The sequence below is a fragment of the Hydractinia symbiolongicarpus genome, chromosome 4, assembly GCF_029227915.1.
Source record: "Hydractinia symbiolongicarpus strain clone_291-10 chromosome 4, HSymV2.1, whole genome shotgun sequence".
In the NCBI taxonomy this organism is placed as follows: domain Eukaryota; kingdom Metazoa; phylum Cnidaria; class Hydrozoa; order Anthoathecata; family Hydractiniidae; genus Hydractinia; species Hydractinia symbiolongicarpus.
Window position 1 is genome coordinate 8,712,754 of NC_079878.1, and position 17,630 is coordinate 8,730,383.

Genomic DNA, 17,630 nt, shown 5'->3' on the forward strand with positions numbered 1-17,630 from the left:
TAAAATGATGTTTACGTCTGAGAAGTTCCATCCGGATGAATAGTAGGGGTCCGGATGAATAATAGGGATCCGGAAACACAAAAGCTGTCCAGTGATTGGCGTAGCGAAGAAACAAAATATGCAATGTCATCAAAAAAATAGTGACGTTATAGAAAAACTTTTACCTTGCTCTTGTTTTCTTTGCTCTTCGTCTCCAGGCGCGAAAACAAATTCGATATAACATGAATCTGGAAATCGTGGATCTTAAAAATAAAAAATTGTAACGTTAACCACGAACGAAGCAAAGCATTGTCGAGCTGGAAAAACAAAACAAAAAACGCGCAGCATCTTCTAGAGCCAGTCATTTGCAGAAAGCAGATAAATAGAAAAAACAAAGCCCTAAGCTACACAGGCTTCTCCAGCAACTCCACTTGTAATTTCAATAAAACTTTCAATTAGAACACACGAAATATAAAAAAGTTTTTAAAAAATTCTCGCTACACAAACCTTCCTTTAGAAGCATTTTAAAAATTGAAGCAAAGTTTAAATGAATGAAAAAACTTCACGTGAAGAAACGAGTTTTGATATTATAAAGAGTGAACTTTTTTTTCTTTTCTCCTATTAAAGTTGTAACATGCGAATTAGCTTATAAAAACAAACAGCCAGCGTTCACTAACTGTTAATGACATAACTAAGTGAACAGACACTATGGGGAATCTTCTATTCATTAAATGAAACACGCAGGTAAACGAATGACCTAGTGATCATGTATAAATTTTATCATGTTGATTCTATTATATAAAAAAAAGGAATTTTTGCTAAGACTGAAGCGACATAAAAAAGAATGGCAAGAATTGCCCTAATTTGAAATTTTAGCAGTTTTTTTTTTACTGCTACCATTTTACAAAACAGAAGTATGCATGCCCGAATAAAACGCGTGAACGTGCTTAGTCGCTCTGACTTTGACAGTGGTTTATTCTTATTGAACACCAGTGCGAGGGAAGGAAGGGGTTGAAAGCGTCCGCGGCCTTTTGTTCGGCATGTAAAGACTAAAATTTTGTGACTTCCCCTAACTTTTGGGGCTTGTGATAAAATTAAAAATTTCTTTTAATTTTTTTATATTATATTGCATTTGGGGTCAATCTAATGCAAATTTTAAAAAGTACCGACGTGCATGTAGGATATTGCATCGGTTATATAATTATTTATTGCATGCATGCTCGTGCATCAAACATCATTAAATGCAATTTTCTAGACATGTACCGAGTTTAATGACATAAAATGAATACTTCCTGGAAAAACGGACCATTTTTACTTTACATAACATAAGGAACTTTTGTACGCATTTTTTTTTATCCCAATGACGCCATTCCTTCTGATATTAGTAAATTAGAGGGGAACATTAGCAACTAAAAAATATATCTTTACATTTTATTCTAAAAATGCTGACATTGGTTGGTCAAACTGTCAAAACAATAGCGGACTTGAGAAAAATATGGAAGTTAACATACAATGAACAGGCGGTAAAGGCGTAAAATGAACAGGCTGTAAAAAGCGTAAAATGAACAGGCGGTAAAAGGCGTAAAATGAACAGGCTGTAAAAGGCGTAAAATGAACAGGCTGTAAAAGGCGTAAAATGAACAGGCTGTAAAAGGCGTAAAATGAACAGCCTGTAAAAGGCGTAAAATGAACAGGCTGTAAAAGGCGTAAAATGAATAGCCTGTAAAAGGCGTAAAATGTACAGCCTACCCTTAAACGCTTCATCTAAATCATATTTTCCGAAAACAGCCACACAACCATCAACAGCGTCTGTGTGAAATTGCAAACGGAAGATGACATTTTGTGTTGCGCTGCCCTTTTCAATACACTTGACCTAAAACATAAAACACCAAAAGATATTATGTCACATTAGAAATTGACAAAAATAAAGAAATCATATCATATTCCTAATCTTACTCCATTGTTTTCCAAAAGCGCTTTTGATTCTACTAACACCTTCATTGTTGTACAAAAAACCTTGCGGGGTACTTTCTTCATCTGCATTAAATTATACCAGCGGGGCCTGGGATTTAACTGCTTTTATTCGCGTCTAATCAAAAATGAATTTAGAAAATTTATCAAACTTTTGGCTCAGCGTATAGTCTGTTGGCTAAACCACCAGGGATAAAATCGGTTTTGTTGCATCTTTACGCTACTTTAGTGTATTTCCCTTTCCCTTGAAGCTATCTTATCTTCGTCTAGTTCACAGTAACATTTAAAATTGCCAATGATAAAAGTATTCTTTTTATCATTGATTACCCTTGCAGAAAAATTCAGCTTGCAGAGGACTCTAAAATAGTGAATGTAGCACCGGAGGGTGAAAGTCCCCTTTAATCTCTTAGCACATACATATGCTATACACATCGGCCAATGAATTTGTTTGACTCGCCGCCATTAAGAGTTTGTTTGTGCATTGGTCGCACAACCTCACAACACTAACCACGCCTAACAAATGGACTTTCACCTAGTGAAATCAGACATGCTGTTCACGTTAAATTTAAATTTACCATAATATCTCCATGTAGTTGCACTCCATCTTCGATAGAAACATACGCTCGTTTCGAACTCGGTGATACACAGCTAAAATCAACAAACGGAGCTGTTAAAAGGACAGCGTACAGAAGCCAATTGCTTGATTTCTACAGAGCAATAATCTATTGTTTATAACATCGAATACGCTGGAAATAAATGATAAAAAAACGAAAGAAATATTTTGATTTCCGTCTGTTTTTCTTAAATGATGTATTATAAAAATTAAGCTAAATACTCACTACGTCTTCGTCGTATGCTTCAAAAGATATGCTTGATAAATTTTCAAATAAAACTGAAATCCTGTGCTGTTTCCAAAATAGGGAATACCATGCATAATAATGTTTTGAAAGAAAAGACGTCTAAAATAAAATTCATAAAAAAAATATTTATCATCACGTAGCGATTCATCATTTACAATTCTTCTGTTGTTTTTTAAATGTGAAAGCAGGTATAGTACAGCGGCTTTGCGTTGCATTTCTTCTATTAACAGAAATTTGGTTACCGAAATCAAAAACCACAGTAGAGCAATTTTAAAAGAGGTGGAAATCGGCGCTGTAAATTTTGCATTCCCATGAAAACTCATTGTGTCATATCACATTGAATTCAATGAAATTTGATCAACAAGCTAAGCATAGTCGCAAAAGAATGATCCGGGTGAAGGAAATGCAACTTCAAATATCGAATTTGTTGTCACGAAAGATGTTTGTAAAACGAGTGCTTTTTTCTTCAATACAAATACTATTATAATCATAATATTAACTTAATTTTGAGTCAGAGGAAAACTTTCATGAACCAGTACTTATCATTGTGCAACCTGTTCATCTATTTTTTATCCTAGTCATTCAGAGTACCTAATTTAGTACTGTGGCGCAAGTGGTTTATTGTATTTTGGAAGAGCAAAGTCCTATATTCACACTACCCACCTTCCTGTCAAGGTGAACTTCTTTTCATACGCACTGCCAAGATAATGCACATATCTATAAGAGAAAAAATTTGGTAAAACTAGAAACTGCATTAGGAATAAAATCGTTTCACTATCATTATTTACATTCTTCGACACAACGTTGCCAACAAGAGAACAAACTTTAAGATTCTGTTAAATCTGCGCTGCAAACATTTTAAAGAAAATAAAAATTTCTGACATTTCCTCTTGGCTAACAGGCACTACCTTTTTTGTGATGGTTGAGTTGCACCTTCTAGTTTGGAATCATAATATCGTCTCAATGCAAACCAATCAAGTGCACCTTGTGGGCTGAAATAAAAATGAGCATCTAGCTAAATACCAAGATATAGAGGAAGAATACATCATATCAATGAAAGATTGACATTGTAACGATCACGTGCGAAAGGATGTATTGGTATGTACACGTTTCTAGTTACAATCACCATACACCAGTGTACTAAAAGTGTTGCCAACCATTTTGGGACATTGACGAAACGCAATCCGACCTGTGTGGCAGGTAAGACATTCACAGCAATGCTGCACTATCTTCAGTACTGATGGGTAAATTATCCAAGGTAATTCCTTAATCAAAGAATTAGAATGCATTACACCAACGAACTTTGTCTCACCTTGGAGAATTTTTGCTGAATTGAATATAAGAAGCAATAACAACACCGATTCTGCTTTTTCCACCCTAAAAAAATTACAGACGATCACACAGACACCAACATAAATACTTAGATAGGCTAAAGATGGAACCGAAATTTAATCTTTATATTAAAAAGATATGTGCGAACCGCGCATGTGCCAAAGCTTTTTATTTTGGATGCGCAATTTTTTTCTACATCAGCAATAATTTCTAAAAGTTTCATTTCACCAGAAAAAATGTAAACACTCGAAATGGAATTTCATGTAAGGCTCTCTTAGACTCAGGTTTCATCTCATTGTACATTACTCCCACAGTGCTGATGAATGACATGAATAACATGTTTATGTTCAACCCCACTTCCCTTCTGCAGCTGCTGTCAATATAATTGCTATAAACACCAACACCCAACTCACCTTACAATGAATAACAGCAACATTTTTGGAATCACCCAGCAACCAAGCATGTATTGATTTAATAATTCTAAAAAGAAGAAGCACATAACATTATTTGTTCATTAACCTCCTATTTTTACTTAACTTCTCCTAAAAGCTAGAATTCATTCCCACAAAAAATTGTTACTATCAATGATAAGCCAAGTAAAGAACCATTGAGTTTACACTTCCACTCTATATATATGTACATCTTCTTTTACTATTCAAACGCAGTATTGGAAGACTTACCAATGCATGGTTATCTAACAAACATCGTCAGATGTTTTTATTAAAAAAAAAGGTTGTTAGGAAAACCTTAAGAATAGTGAGCCTGATGGCTGTGTTGCAAAGAAATGTTTCACCCTGTTGCTAGTAGTCGCAAAGGCTTCCTTTATACTTTCAAAATATTTTTATGCTATTTTATCATTTACTTACTTACTCGATTCTGCTGTATCTAGAGCAACCTTGGAGCATCTATTATTTATAACAGTTTTTTAATTTTTGGAGAACATAATTTTTATAGTGGATGAACATCTGGTATATACCACTTACAGTTTATTAAGAAGTGTACAGTGAATGGCAACGAACATCTGGTATATACACTTACTTATGCAGTTTGTCAAGAGTTGGAGCCAGATGATCAGGCCATCCATAATCAACAACCTGAAAACGAAAGAACATCAGTCGATATGAGGAACAGATATTGGTAAGGCTTTGTTATTGATGGTATCAATAATTTGACAAATATAAAAAAGGACAGATCTAATCAAATCAATATTTATTTGATACGAATATTTAGCTGTTACCAAAAAGTAGTAGCTGGAGATTTTTTTTTTTGAGCAGTTTCATCTGTACACACACAAAAATCAACACAAGTATTACTCTTTTTATTGGATCACTGAATTGTACAATTCGTAAAACGTATCGTGTGCCACATAAAAATGTAATGTTGCCTTCATTACGCTACAACTTTACACTACTTCATTACGTTGTTTTCATTACAATTCTAAAAGTATCTTGAATTTTACGATTATTTATCTTTCTTTTTTAAAATGACTAAAGATATATACACATATAAAATTATGTGGCGTTACTTGTGCCAGTAAAAGTAACTTTTCTAGCGCGAGATATGTAAGAAAATCAGCAAACAGAATTAAAATGTTTTTAAATAAATCGCATTTTATGTATCCACCTCTTATTACAACACACCCTATAGATGTTTTATCTATGGTGACATATTTTACCACTAAGATGAAATTTTAATGGTGAATCTATGAGCCCGGAATCACACTCAAATGATCGTGCTTCGAAATTTTACAATATATGTATGTCAAGTGAATGGGACTACTACTTATTTAAACATAAAAATACCAATGAAATAAAGATATAACTACATAAAAGTGCCATATTCTGAATCAACTACCATTGATATTAACATAGTTAACCAACCTGGCCAGGTTCATTAAGCTGCAAAATATCGTATCTTCTTTCTGACACGTTTATTATCTTGTACTTATCTAAATGTTTCGTTTGCAACATTTTCAACACTTTCAATAAACTGGTATGATAAACGGATTCCAAACCACTTGCAGGAAACGACATTGCTGAAATTTAAATAATCATATTGCTAAATTTGTCTAGTGGACAAGAAAACAAATGCTACTTTGAAAATGCTACTTTGAAAATGCAAATCGTTAGAAAAAGATAGGGTCGGATGATTTAGTGCACATTTCACATAGATTCTGATAATTACACAAACTCATAATTTCCCTATTATACGAAGTTAAAATGATAATGATTGCATTGCTTTTGGCTAGACTGTATTAATTTTGGTATCTCTATCGATCGTCTTTTATTGTTTATAGGGTAGGCAAAGCAGAATTGATGTTGTTATCGCCACGTGTATCCAGCAAAAAATTGCCAAGGTGAATTATGGAGCCTACATTATGTCATAGAAGCCATGCAATAAACTCTATGCACATCTTTTTATAACAAAAATTAGAATTACAAGAATACTTTTTATACTAGCTCAAAAAAAAGAAAATTGAAATTACACACCAATTAACCGATCAGTGATGTAAGTTAAATCGAGCTCTGCAGCATCATTACATGCAGATGTTTTTCCAAAGTATGATGATTCACTAGCTGGTGACATGGCCCTAAATTTCATAAACACATAATAAAAACAAAAATATTTATTTTCGAAAGAATATTCCAGGGTATAGTTGTGTTTAAAAGATTTGCAGAAGTCATACAGTGGCGATGTATTGAAAAAGTAACCTAAATGGAATGGTAACTTTTGGTTTGACTAAACCCACCTGTTTACTTAACAAAAGTCATTTGTCAATTGTTCAGGTAAGGTAAGTTCAGTCACTTTTACATGAAAGTAGGGCAGAAGGAATGGCAGTACCCTCAGAAGACCGCAAATAATGTTGCATAAGAAAATAATTAAATAATGTAATTAAATAATGTATACCTGGATGAAATTGGAGATGTACATGGAGAAGCATTTTGAAGCTGAAATAAAAACACTTAAAAAAGCTCTCACACGTATTTAAAAAATGATATCAAAAATAAAGTTCAAAAGTACTAGTTACTATACAAGTTATATATAACCAAAGAGTTTCCCCCTTCACCTACCAATCGAGCATCACCAACTGCATAATCACGAGTGCACTGTAAATAAATTTAAATCAGAATTACGCAACTAAAGTTATAAAACATTGAGACATCCACAAAATATAAACAAATAAATTTTCCCTACATTATTATCTGGTTGTGCTCAGTTTTTTTCTCACACATTTTTTTTAGTAGCAAAACTGGAGGATAAGAGAGCTTATGCTGTACGCACAAAGGTCTGGAAAAGGGTAGCAATCCAGAACCATTGTTTTAAATAAGAACTACTTTCTACTCTATACCATTCCAACTCATTAAATAGATGTTTTAAAAAAGGTTCTGTCCTGTCCCATCAATACTTACATACCTCTCCTACAGATTTTGTTTCACGATACATAATTCTACTTTCGCAATGGCTTGTCACCTGCAAAAAAAAGTAAAATAACTTACACATGAAAAGCAAGTCATGACCCAAATGGTAACAAATTAAATCCAAAAAGAGTGCCTTTTTAAAAAGAGTTCTTATATAAGACACTTTCCAAATAAATTTTATTTGATGTGTCGCATCATTTGCCAAAACAAAGGAAAAAATAATAAAAAACTGTACAAAAAGTTTGATAACAAACAAAATTCTGCAAATAATTAACCTGCTACAATGGCTTATTTAATTATGTTATATTTGATCTTTGTTAAAAAGTGAGGGTACTAAGAGAAATTAAGAGATCACTTGGCTGTAACAATAATACCTCCAAAACAAGACTGGAGATTTAAATTTAAAAAAAATTTGCATACATACTAATTTATAACTGTACACAATTCCAAGATAATAAGAAAAAAATGAAAAATTTCGAAATTGAAATTTAGGGCCTATTAAGTAAGTGTCTTTTTGGACAAAAGGTACTTGAAATGACATGGGCAAAATGCAATGTGAATGAACACTACTTTACAATATATTGGTACAGTGAAAATGTAAGTTTTTTAGAAGAAATGGTTTTTCTTTTACCAAAATTCAACACTTTATTTGTTGGGATAGGATATCTATCAGCACAGAAATTAAGCTCAGTTTTTAAATATAATAAATTAGGCAGTAATGGGGTCATTAACAAAAAAATCTATGAAACCAAATGCACACAATTAATTGCCTTTTTAATGTCTAAAATGAAATTTCACTCTAATACTATGAAAATAAGATTAAATGGCGGATATAATACAGAATAACTATTATAGCCAAAATATGAATTTAATTTGCATTGCTCCACACCAATATCTTTGGCTTAGTTTACCACATTTGGCAAAGAACAAACGACAGAATGATATCACAAAGTTTTACAGCATTAATTAAATTAAATTAGACCACTTCTTGACCTTAAGCAGAAATTTAAAAAACCACAATCCAATTTACAATATAACTTAACTGGCCAATAAAATTTAAGCTGTTAATTAACGCATGACTACACACGTCAATACAACCAATATACGTAAAAGTAAAATACCTATCGGTAAAACTTTAACTGTATCCTGGTACCCACATGCTTGTTTTTTAACACAAAACTTTTTAGAATCATGAGATTGGATTGTATAATGGCTGTTATAAAACATGAGCGTGACAATGCTGGACACATACACTCATATGTTCTTAAGGTTTTTTAATCAAAACTAGTCGTTAGCCGTGGAAAAATTCACGAGTTCGTCCGTCACAGCTAAGCTACCATTTTGCGAGAACAGACAGACAAACAGAGGGACAGACGTATACGGGCATTATAATATAGATATGGTTATAATAAAACATTTTATTTATAAACAAAACTGGTTTAGTAACAGAAGTGAGTATGCAAATCAGAATTGTGGTAGTACCAAAGTATGTCATGGTGCTAATGTACTGGGAATTCTATGAAGACAAAGACAAAAATAAAACCTTGACCATATGCATTCTGTTTCTCTTTCAACTCTGATGGATTAATTCACAAGTTTTAACCCCTGACACTTCACATAAAATTTATTTAACGGTGTCTAACATACACATACTTTCTTCTTTCTAAAAATAACTTGTTTTTTTTTTACTTGGAAATATCATCTTAGTTTGGCAGTCTGAATATTATTATTCAAGTGACGGCATTATTTTTAAATTTATGTTTATTGAATCCAAAACAACAACTATACACAGTCACTCTTCAAACAACACCACAAACATCTCAATATAAAATATACAATTTGTTTTTTGAGATTAACACAGATATTTTAGGTAAATCTTAACTGGATTAAGCAGCAAAGTATAAAAAGTAAAAGGTTAAATATTTATAAAAAAGTTTAATAAATAACATAAAATATCGTCCACCCCTGCACGATTATCCAACAGTTGTAAATGCTAAATTTTATAATTTACAAACTTTTTTAACTGTTACATTGATGTACCAAGACTTTTTTAAAAGAAACAATAAAATGTATCACTGTTATGAACAATCTTGTCAGTCAGTGCATTTCAGACATTGTTTACGTGGTCTACACTTCTGCTAAAGTAAAACTTCAGCAGCCCAATGGCTGTAGAGTACAAGTAATGCTGTTTGGACATTTCAAGAAATAGCCAAAAACCGTCATTTCCACAAACATTATTATCCAGGGCTGTTGAAACATTATCCTATGCCATTAAGGTATAAAAATTTATCTTGTCCATTGACTAAAATATCATTTAGTACAAATTAGATTATGTGAATTAATACCTTTGTAAACCTAAAACCACAAAAAAAAACAAAGCACAGAAAATAACAAAGGATAAAATTGACAAAAATTTAATTATATTTATTCTTTATATAAATATATAGATGTTATTTGTACATTTATAAATTCATTTATAAATTCATTAAATGACCAGTCGTTTAGCATTGTCATCAATAAAGGGCAGAGTCCAAAACACTTATCAGTCACTAAACACAACTTTCATTTAATAAGAAAAAAAATTAGGTAAACAGAGAATAGGATGCATTATAGCACAAAGTTGCACAGGCTTGATATAATCATTTATACACATCTTAATACATTATTATTAATTACTTGAAACCAACCAAATTAGTTACAAAATTAGCATCAGCTAGCACATTTAATTTGTGGGTAGAAAGCAACAGGAAAGTAAAATTAATGGAATAGTGGTTTCTCTGATTTGCACATACAATACTTCAACCTGGAAGGCCAGGCAAACTGTTCCAAGCTAATCATAATCGTTTTCGGATAAGTAACCATTATGAGTGAGAGCGAAACTATCTGTTTTTATAAAAAAGCAAAAACAACCTTTAAAATGCAAGGAATACTAATTTTTAGTATCCTTGATTATTTGTCTAGTATCTTGATATTTTATCCGTTATTTTATTCCGCGTATATAACATTATGAGCAATCAAAATGTACATTATACAAAACAATATAACGAGACATGCCTGAAAAACCAAAATACATATATTTATTATTTAATAGTACGTATGTAATGTAAGGATTATACATATATTTTCTTTCTATATTAAGTAAATGTTTTATGTCAATAAAGTTAAAATCAACACACAGTTCCTACATCTTTCATAGATCTACATTCTAAAAGCTTAAAATAAACAAAAGGAGTAATAATCCTCAGTAATGGATTCATTCTTTTGACAAATTAATTTGTTTTATTAATCTATCATTAAATTAGTTCCTGCCCAAACTATCATTAAAACATGACCGCTATATCTCATTCAAGAGGATAGTATAATAGCGCTGATCAAAAGAAAAGCTCATCATAATAAAAACAACTTTAAAATCACAACTTACAAGACTTTGACATTCTACATGACAGATATACCAGCAATCTAAAATAAAAAAAACAAGTTGTGATAAAATTTAAATGTAACACAATACATAGGACCAGTGATTTTAACAATTGAATAAAAGACAAAGATACATCTAATTTGAATATTTCGTCAATATAAAGTAAATAAGTTTTATTTTGCAAATTCTTCACACTGGAAATAAAGATCAGAAGTAGAGTTCCCACTTAATTTCCAACTAATTCTTAAAGAATATTTAGGAACACTGTAACTTTTTTTGGAGATTTTTTTTATTAGTGGAGAAAATAAACACAAAAATTTAGGTGATTCTAGGAGATTTAAATTAGTCAAAGTAAATAGAATTACAAGAGCCAAGGGTGTTAATTGAACAAGAAAGACAAATTGGAATAATAACATTTCATTTTCCATTAGTTTACGCAGAATAAAAAGATTTTGGACTTAATTAGAAAAAAAAACATAAAAATTGAATTGGACAAATGAATGTTTCCTAAAAATTTAGGAGATTTTTAGGAGTTCTCACGTAGTATCAGGAGATTTTAGGGCTTTTCAGGATTATTTAGGAGGATTCTATTTTTTTCGAATTTTTTAGAAATATAATGTATGGGAACCCTGACTCTACACTCTTCTAATATTTATACTTTGGTGTCGTTGTTGTTAAAGTCACTCCCCCATGTTTAACTTTTTTACCACTTTTATGTGTTTATACAGTCCTATTCCCTAACAGTACTGGGAAGAAGTCATTTTCTCTTTTATTTCTCTTTTCACACAAACATTGTACTCTAGAAACATATAATTAAAATAAAGTATTCTCAGTGTGGCTAAAAGGGTGACTCTTTAGACCAGGTCCAAATTGCTCACCTTCAAAACTATTCTGAGAAATAATAGCAGAGAAGCACAACTTCCTCGCAAATATAATAGATAAACACAGTTGGTAAATTTAAACACATTTTACAATGCGTATACACTATAATCTAATATAACTCAAAGTTCAGTAAGTCAATCTGTTACATGTTAGTTATAATGGTGACTTGGGTCAAAGTCTATTTCTACGGATCCCTTGGTCAAAATGCCCTTCCATGACTAGAACCTAGGAAGAAAAAGGTTGACATTGCAAAAATAATAAAAAATCATTTACTTATAAGAAACGTTTATTTGTTTGTTCCAATAAGTCATACTATTTTCTTGATCCCAGGTTGATACTGCATATCATTTTGTAGTGGGATGAAAAGTTAAATTTATTAACTTTTCATGATTTTAGCCTGGCTTTTTGTGATTATACTGACCTATAGTGGATTTCATAACAAATGTTTTTTTGCCAGTATATTTTAATTTTTTTTAGATTTTTAGGCAAACTCTACCAGGAGACTGTAATGGAATCTTGTTTATTTCTTCAGAACACAACATTTATACAAAATGCTTTTTTTGATTTGGTTAATCATGTTTACGACAAAACTAAAAAAAATTGAAAGAGATTCTTCTAACAGTAAATTATATTATAAGTGGAGTAGACAGTTATATAAACATAAAGTAATAAACTTCATTAAAAAAGCACATGCTTAAAATGATAAACACACATCGAAATATCAAATTGTTTTATAAACAAATTGTCACAATATTAAAAATACACATAAACATATAACTTTAATAAAAAAAAGTTTCAAACTAACTTGTGATATGTATTTTATATAAAGTCAAGATGTAAACAAATCCAAGCTTAACTTCAATTTAACTGGTTTATGTTTGCAAGGTTAAGCAGCAGTTTAACTTGCAGTCTTTTGCTTGCATTCAAAATATTTATTTAAGAAAAAAAACTCATAGCCGATTCCTATTAGAACAAAATGTTTTATCAAAGATACATAAAAAACACAGTTTTAATGACCAAGATATGCAAACACAACAACAAAACTGTTTTTTTTTTGTGTAAAACCATTGTTATACTGAAAAGAAGAAATTTATGTAGATATGCTAAACTTATCACACCTTCGTTGGTCATGCAAAGAAAAAAGATTGATGCTATTTTCTTTTTGTGGTAATTCAGTACAAACAAATCGATTGAAAGGAACTACATTAATGCTGAAATTATTATGCTTAGATAAAAAAATAATTACATCTGTGATGTCCAGTGGCTTACTACATTCAAACTTGCATATAAGTAACATTTGTTTGGAAAAAAATTATATTTACTTCTTTGTTATTATGATTATATTTAAAATTAGTTTAAAATCTGAAGAGTTGAGGGAGATAATCATAGCGAAGTGTAGAAATAATGATTGGTTTATGAATATAATAACTCACTCTGCTATAAAGGTTATACACAGAAGTTACAAAAGTTAACTTATATATAGAATTATAGTTACCTATTTTGTGTCAACTGGATAAAAATAGCAGAAGAAAAAACTTTATATACAAATCCAATTTAAATTGTATAGCTTATAATGTCTAACATCTTTCGTTTTGGTGAATTCAATAAAATGTAAAGCAAAAGGATTAAATTACTTCATAGGCAATCAGTGTCATATAAACAAGCTTTAATTGGATTACCATGGTAACAGGATATGTATAGACCTGCTTGAGTTAAGGTATATATTTAATGTATTCAAAAATACTTAACGATTATTTTAGGTAGACTATGTTTAGCTGTACAATGAATGAGTCTGTTGTTGTTTAGAATAAGGGGTTTTACACGGGTAATATTTTTTTTTTAAAAACAAAAATATTCAAAAACTGTCCTTAAAAAATAGGTAGTAAATAAAATGTTATGTTCTAAAATAATTGTTTTAAAAGTGAGGAATGGAAACAAAACATTAATTATACCTATACAAAAAGATATCCCTCTTGATTTAGTTTTAGTTGTTCCTGATTGCAAACTTATTGGAAAACAAAGTCAAAAAGTACAAAGAACATTATTATAAATAAATCACCTAGGCTTCATATTTTTCACACTTTAAACCCTACACTTTGGAATAGGTAAAGATAATCTTCTCTCTTTTAATTTATTTTACAAAATACATTTTACAGTTTTAAACTTTACAGTTTTAAACTTTTAATTTATCATTCTTAATTAAACTCTTAATTATACTCTGCATTTTGTTTCTTTTGTCAACAACTGCATATAGTTTTATTTTAGAAAGTGCATGTTTTTGGAAAAAAGAAGGAAAAATCTTGTCTTTCAGTTGCAATGTTTAAAATACCCCAGACTGAATATAGTTTGAATAGACATTATAAATGCAGCTTGGAAAATTGGCTTTTTAACATTTTCAAAAATGGCATAAGAAATAATTATACAATATTATGCAGCTAATTTACACGTATCAATAGTTATTAAAATGTTGCCATCTTGAGATCAAATAATCATTAACAGAACATTTAACTATAACAGTAGCTTGAGAAAAATATGCTTCGAAATTTGATCACAGGTTTCCTAACAAATATATATATATACCATATATATTTACTTAAATCACTTCCTTCCCACCTTTCTTCTTCCCACTTTTCTTTTGTTTAAAAATACTTCATGTGTATAAAACCTCAAATTAGCATGCGTCATCTATTTTTGTAAGGTGTTTGTTCTAAGATATCATGCTGATAGGGGATGCTAGGAAATATTCAAATGGAGTCAAAATAGGACTTAATTTATTTTGTAGAATAATTTTTTGTGCATATACCCTTTCTATAAGAACAATTTTATAACAACACAAGTCTTCTGTTTTGTTGAAAAACAATTCATTTTTATTGTATACTTTTACTGATCTTACTTATGATAAAATAATAGTATACATTTAGGATACATTTCTCGACCATTCCTCTGAAACTAGCAATTGCTTTTTGTAGCTTCTTTTCTACAGCTTAATTGTTAACAAACAAGGCTACTATAGAGCTGCATCTCCATTACTAACAAAAACACAAGCTTTAAGAGAAAAGAAATACATAAGGCTCGATTCTTAAGTTGTATTTTTACTATTAAAAACAAAATAAAACAAAACATGCTGAAAAGGCTTGAAAAATAAAAACAGACAGCCTTAGGTCAGATTTTACAGGTCCTTTTACAAAAAACCTGTGAAATGGTATCCACATAATATTTTCAGTACATACATTTAATGAGCACCTGCTGTGCTGAAAGAGCTCCATCCTGGAATGAATATCCCTCCTCAAAGTCCACAAATTCAGGTATATAAATATGGCATTTCTTTAGTGTGTTTCAAAAAATATTAATCAAAGAGACAATAAAGGTAAATTATACACATAAACACAATATAAACAAGTGCTTGTTAAAGACAGATAAAAGAGGTATATAAATGGCTAAAGGACCGTTATACAGGGAAAAGTTGGTTTTTAAAAAGTTTCTTTTGTGTAAATGTTATGTATAGTGATAAATGCAAAAGTATATTAGATGTACGTAACATACCTGTACATAACTTTGCGCAATTCCAAATAATATCACCACAGAATTGACAAACTTTTGGAACATGTTCATTCACGGTTTGTGTTTTAAATTGATGGAAAATTTTCAAATGAAACAGCTGAAATAATAAAACATTATAGCTTTTAAATAAACATAGATTAAAAACACAGATACACGTATATATAGCTAGTTAGTTATAATTAAAAAAACCCACTCAACACTTGCCCTTTCTCAAAATTTTAGCTCTGTTATTCTAGCTAGCTGTAGCTACTAGCTATAATATGTGTTAAACACTAAGGCCAGAATTACATTATAACAAATTATTTTTTACTGTACAAGTATTTCCTTCTTTTCAGCAATTATCTTTGGAACTTTTTGACCTTGAAAAAACATTTTTACATCTCTCTGTCACAACTTAAATTGGCCAGCTGGCGCATAATGTAAGACCCCTGTTGTAGAGGTGCTACTAGGTATAGCTTGTCATATAGCTAACTATAAAGGGGCTTTCACAACGGTTTTCGGTTTTAATGTAAACCCAAGGCAAAAATTATTGATTTATTTTCAGATTTTTAATGAGTTATTGTTCATTCTAGTTTACTATTGCTTATAAATACAAGCACGGTATTTCTGGAGCCGTCACAACACAACCATTTTGAAAGTGAAAGCCACGCTACTTTATAGGTCCCACATTTGCAGCTACCATTTTGCGTTGATTTTTTTCTTGGAAATCTTCCGGGGGAAGTAGTTCTAAACTGCCGCGCATCCGACCAAAACAAACAACCTGATATTATTATATAACATTGGTTCAAATATCTATAAAGATATTTCAGCGAGCTGTTACTTTTGTAGCTTGATACAAATCACACGGAAACAAAAATAATTTACCTTTCTGTTATTTTGTCGAGCTGCGTATGCAACGGAAGGCGAACTGCGAAGTCTTCCACGTTTGTAGCAACTGTGAAAAGTTTTCCAGTGTACTGACAGTTTTTCCGAGTACGGAAACTTGACCACGCATATTGGACACAAGAAACCCGGACAAGTTCTTGGTCTTTGATTCATATTAAAAGCATGAAATACTTTTGTTTGCGCTTGATAAACGCCATATCATATTAAACAACGTGTTGTTATACTTTGTTGCTAACTTTCTTGTTAACACTGTTCTACATCTGTCCCCTAATTTATCTTTTACAATAGAGCATATCAAGACCTGCTTCACCTTCTGCCAGAAGACAACGGGAATCTAAATCCTGGGAATTATCGAAATGAATGAAGAGTGTGGTTTCTACGTGCGGCTAACAGTTTTTCGTGTGTGTTTACATGCAACGCGCAAAAAAAAGATTTTAACAGCGTAGTAATTATTTTGTTTTTATAGTAAAAGTTTTTATTATTGATCAAATTCAGCAACAAGATGTGAAAAAAACCTTTTGCTGTGAAATGTTTACGTTTAAAAAAAAAGCAAATGGTAAAATCGGAAATACTTTTCATTGATATCACTAATCTAGTCATTGAGTCGGAGTTTTTCATCTCGTGTCTTTAACAACTCAGCACGAAAGATTTCGACGCCTAATTATTGCTCGTGTGTATAATATCACTGGCGCCTTAACTCAAAGAGGTTGTCGTTTTTGTAGTAAACTTCATCGCTAATATAAAGCATGATACTCATAAAATATTATGTCCACCGTAAAAAAAAAGTTACCCGAGACCTTAGAACACTATCAACGGCTCCATTCTCGGCCCTTAGAGCTTAGGTTTATCACCAGGAGTTCTGAAGACGAGAATAGATCAAGATTCGCACCCCTACTGTTTATTAATTGAACCCTGGGGGCACATCTATAATGTAGTGGTCCGGGTTACATTCGTCATTTGTCTTTATTTGAGTTGTCAAAGAAACAGGAAGCATGAGTGCAACATGTTTTCCCAACCTCGTCCTAAGGGCTCTTTTTTTCTTTCTGACAATCTGAGAAGGCGACATGTTTTAATAGAAACGTGTAAATTTTCACTTAGGCTGGATGTAATTATTTTTTATGAATAAATCGAGGCTAAAACGTTCTTACGTTCCTTAACCATGCACAATATTTCGAATGTAACAGGTAATTTACACAATAAGGGGAATAAATCCTTTATATGAACATTATTTTTGTTGTTTCGCCACGTATTTTTATTATTCCTGATGTCACTGACATGTATGGAAAACTGGCGATCTTATCTTTTTATAAAGAGAGAAATTGA

General features: G+C 31.2%; 1 protein-coding gene across 5 annotated transcripts in view; it reads right to left on the reverse strand.

Annotated features, from left to right (window-relative positions):
- The window catches only part of LOC130641099 (tensin-1-like), a 51,000-nt gene extending 34,368 nt beyond the window's left edge, over positions 1 to 16,632 (reverse strand). For 2 of the 5 annotated variants that reach the window (XM_057447759.1, XM_057447757.1), the window contains exons 1-17: positions 16,287 to 16,632; positions 15,405 to 15,519; positions 10,983 to 11,020; positions 7,557 to 7,613; positions 7,214 to 7,249; positions 7,050 to 7,090; positions 6,632 to 6,732; positions 6,023 to 6,177; positions 5,181 to 5,236; positions 4,556 to 4,622; positions 4,123 to 4,187; positions 3,719 to 3,802; positions 3,474 to 3,527; positions 2,790 to 2,909; positions 2,526 to 2,598; positions 1,729 to 1,852; positions 165 to 242 (exon numbers count right to left, since the gene is read on the reverse strand). In XM_057447759.1, the coding sequence (XP_057303742.1) occupies positions 165 to 242; positions 1,729 to 1,852; positions 2,526 to 2,598; positions 2,790 to 2,909; positions 3,474 to 3,527; positions 3,719 to 3,802; positions 4,123 to 4,187; positions 4,556 to 4,622; positions 5,181 to 5,236; positions 6,023 to 6,177; positions 6,632 to 6,732; positions 7,050 to 7,090; positions 7,214 to 7,249; positions 7,557 to 7,613; positions 10,983 to 11,020; positions 15,405 to 15,519; positions 16,287 to 16,460 (1,438 nt within the window). In that variant the 5' untranslated portion in view covers positions 16,461 to 16,632. Of the gene's footprint in view, positions 1 to 164; positions 243 to 1,728; positions 1,853 to 2,525; positions 2,599 to 2,789; positions 2,910 to 3,473; positions 3,528 to 3,718; positions 3,803 to 4,122; positions 4,188 to 4,555; positions 4,623 to 5,180; positions 5,237 to 6,022; positions 6,178 to 6,631; positions 6,733 to 7,049; positions 7,091 to 7,213; positions 7,250 to 7,556; positions 7,614 to 10,982; positions 11,021 to 12,666; positions 12,755 to 15,404; positions 15,520 to 15,732; positions 15,851 to 16,286 lie in introns of those variants that run through there. The other 3 variants (XM_057447760.1, XM_057447758.1, XM_057447761.1) reach the window with 3 other exon arrangements.
- Positions 16,633 to 17,630: the final 998 nt, after the last annotated feature.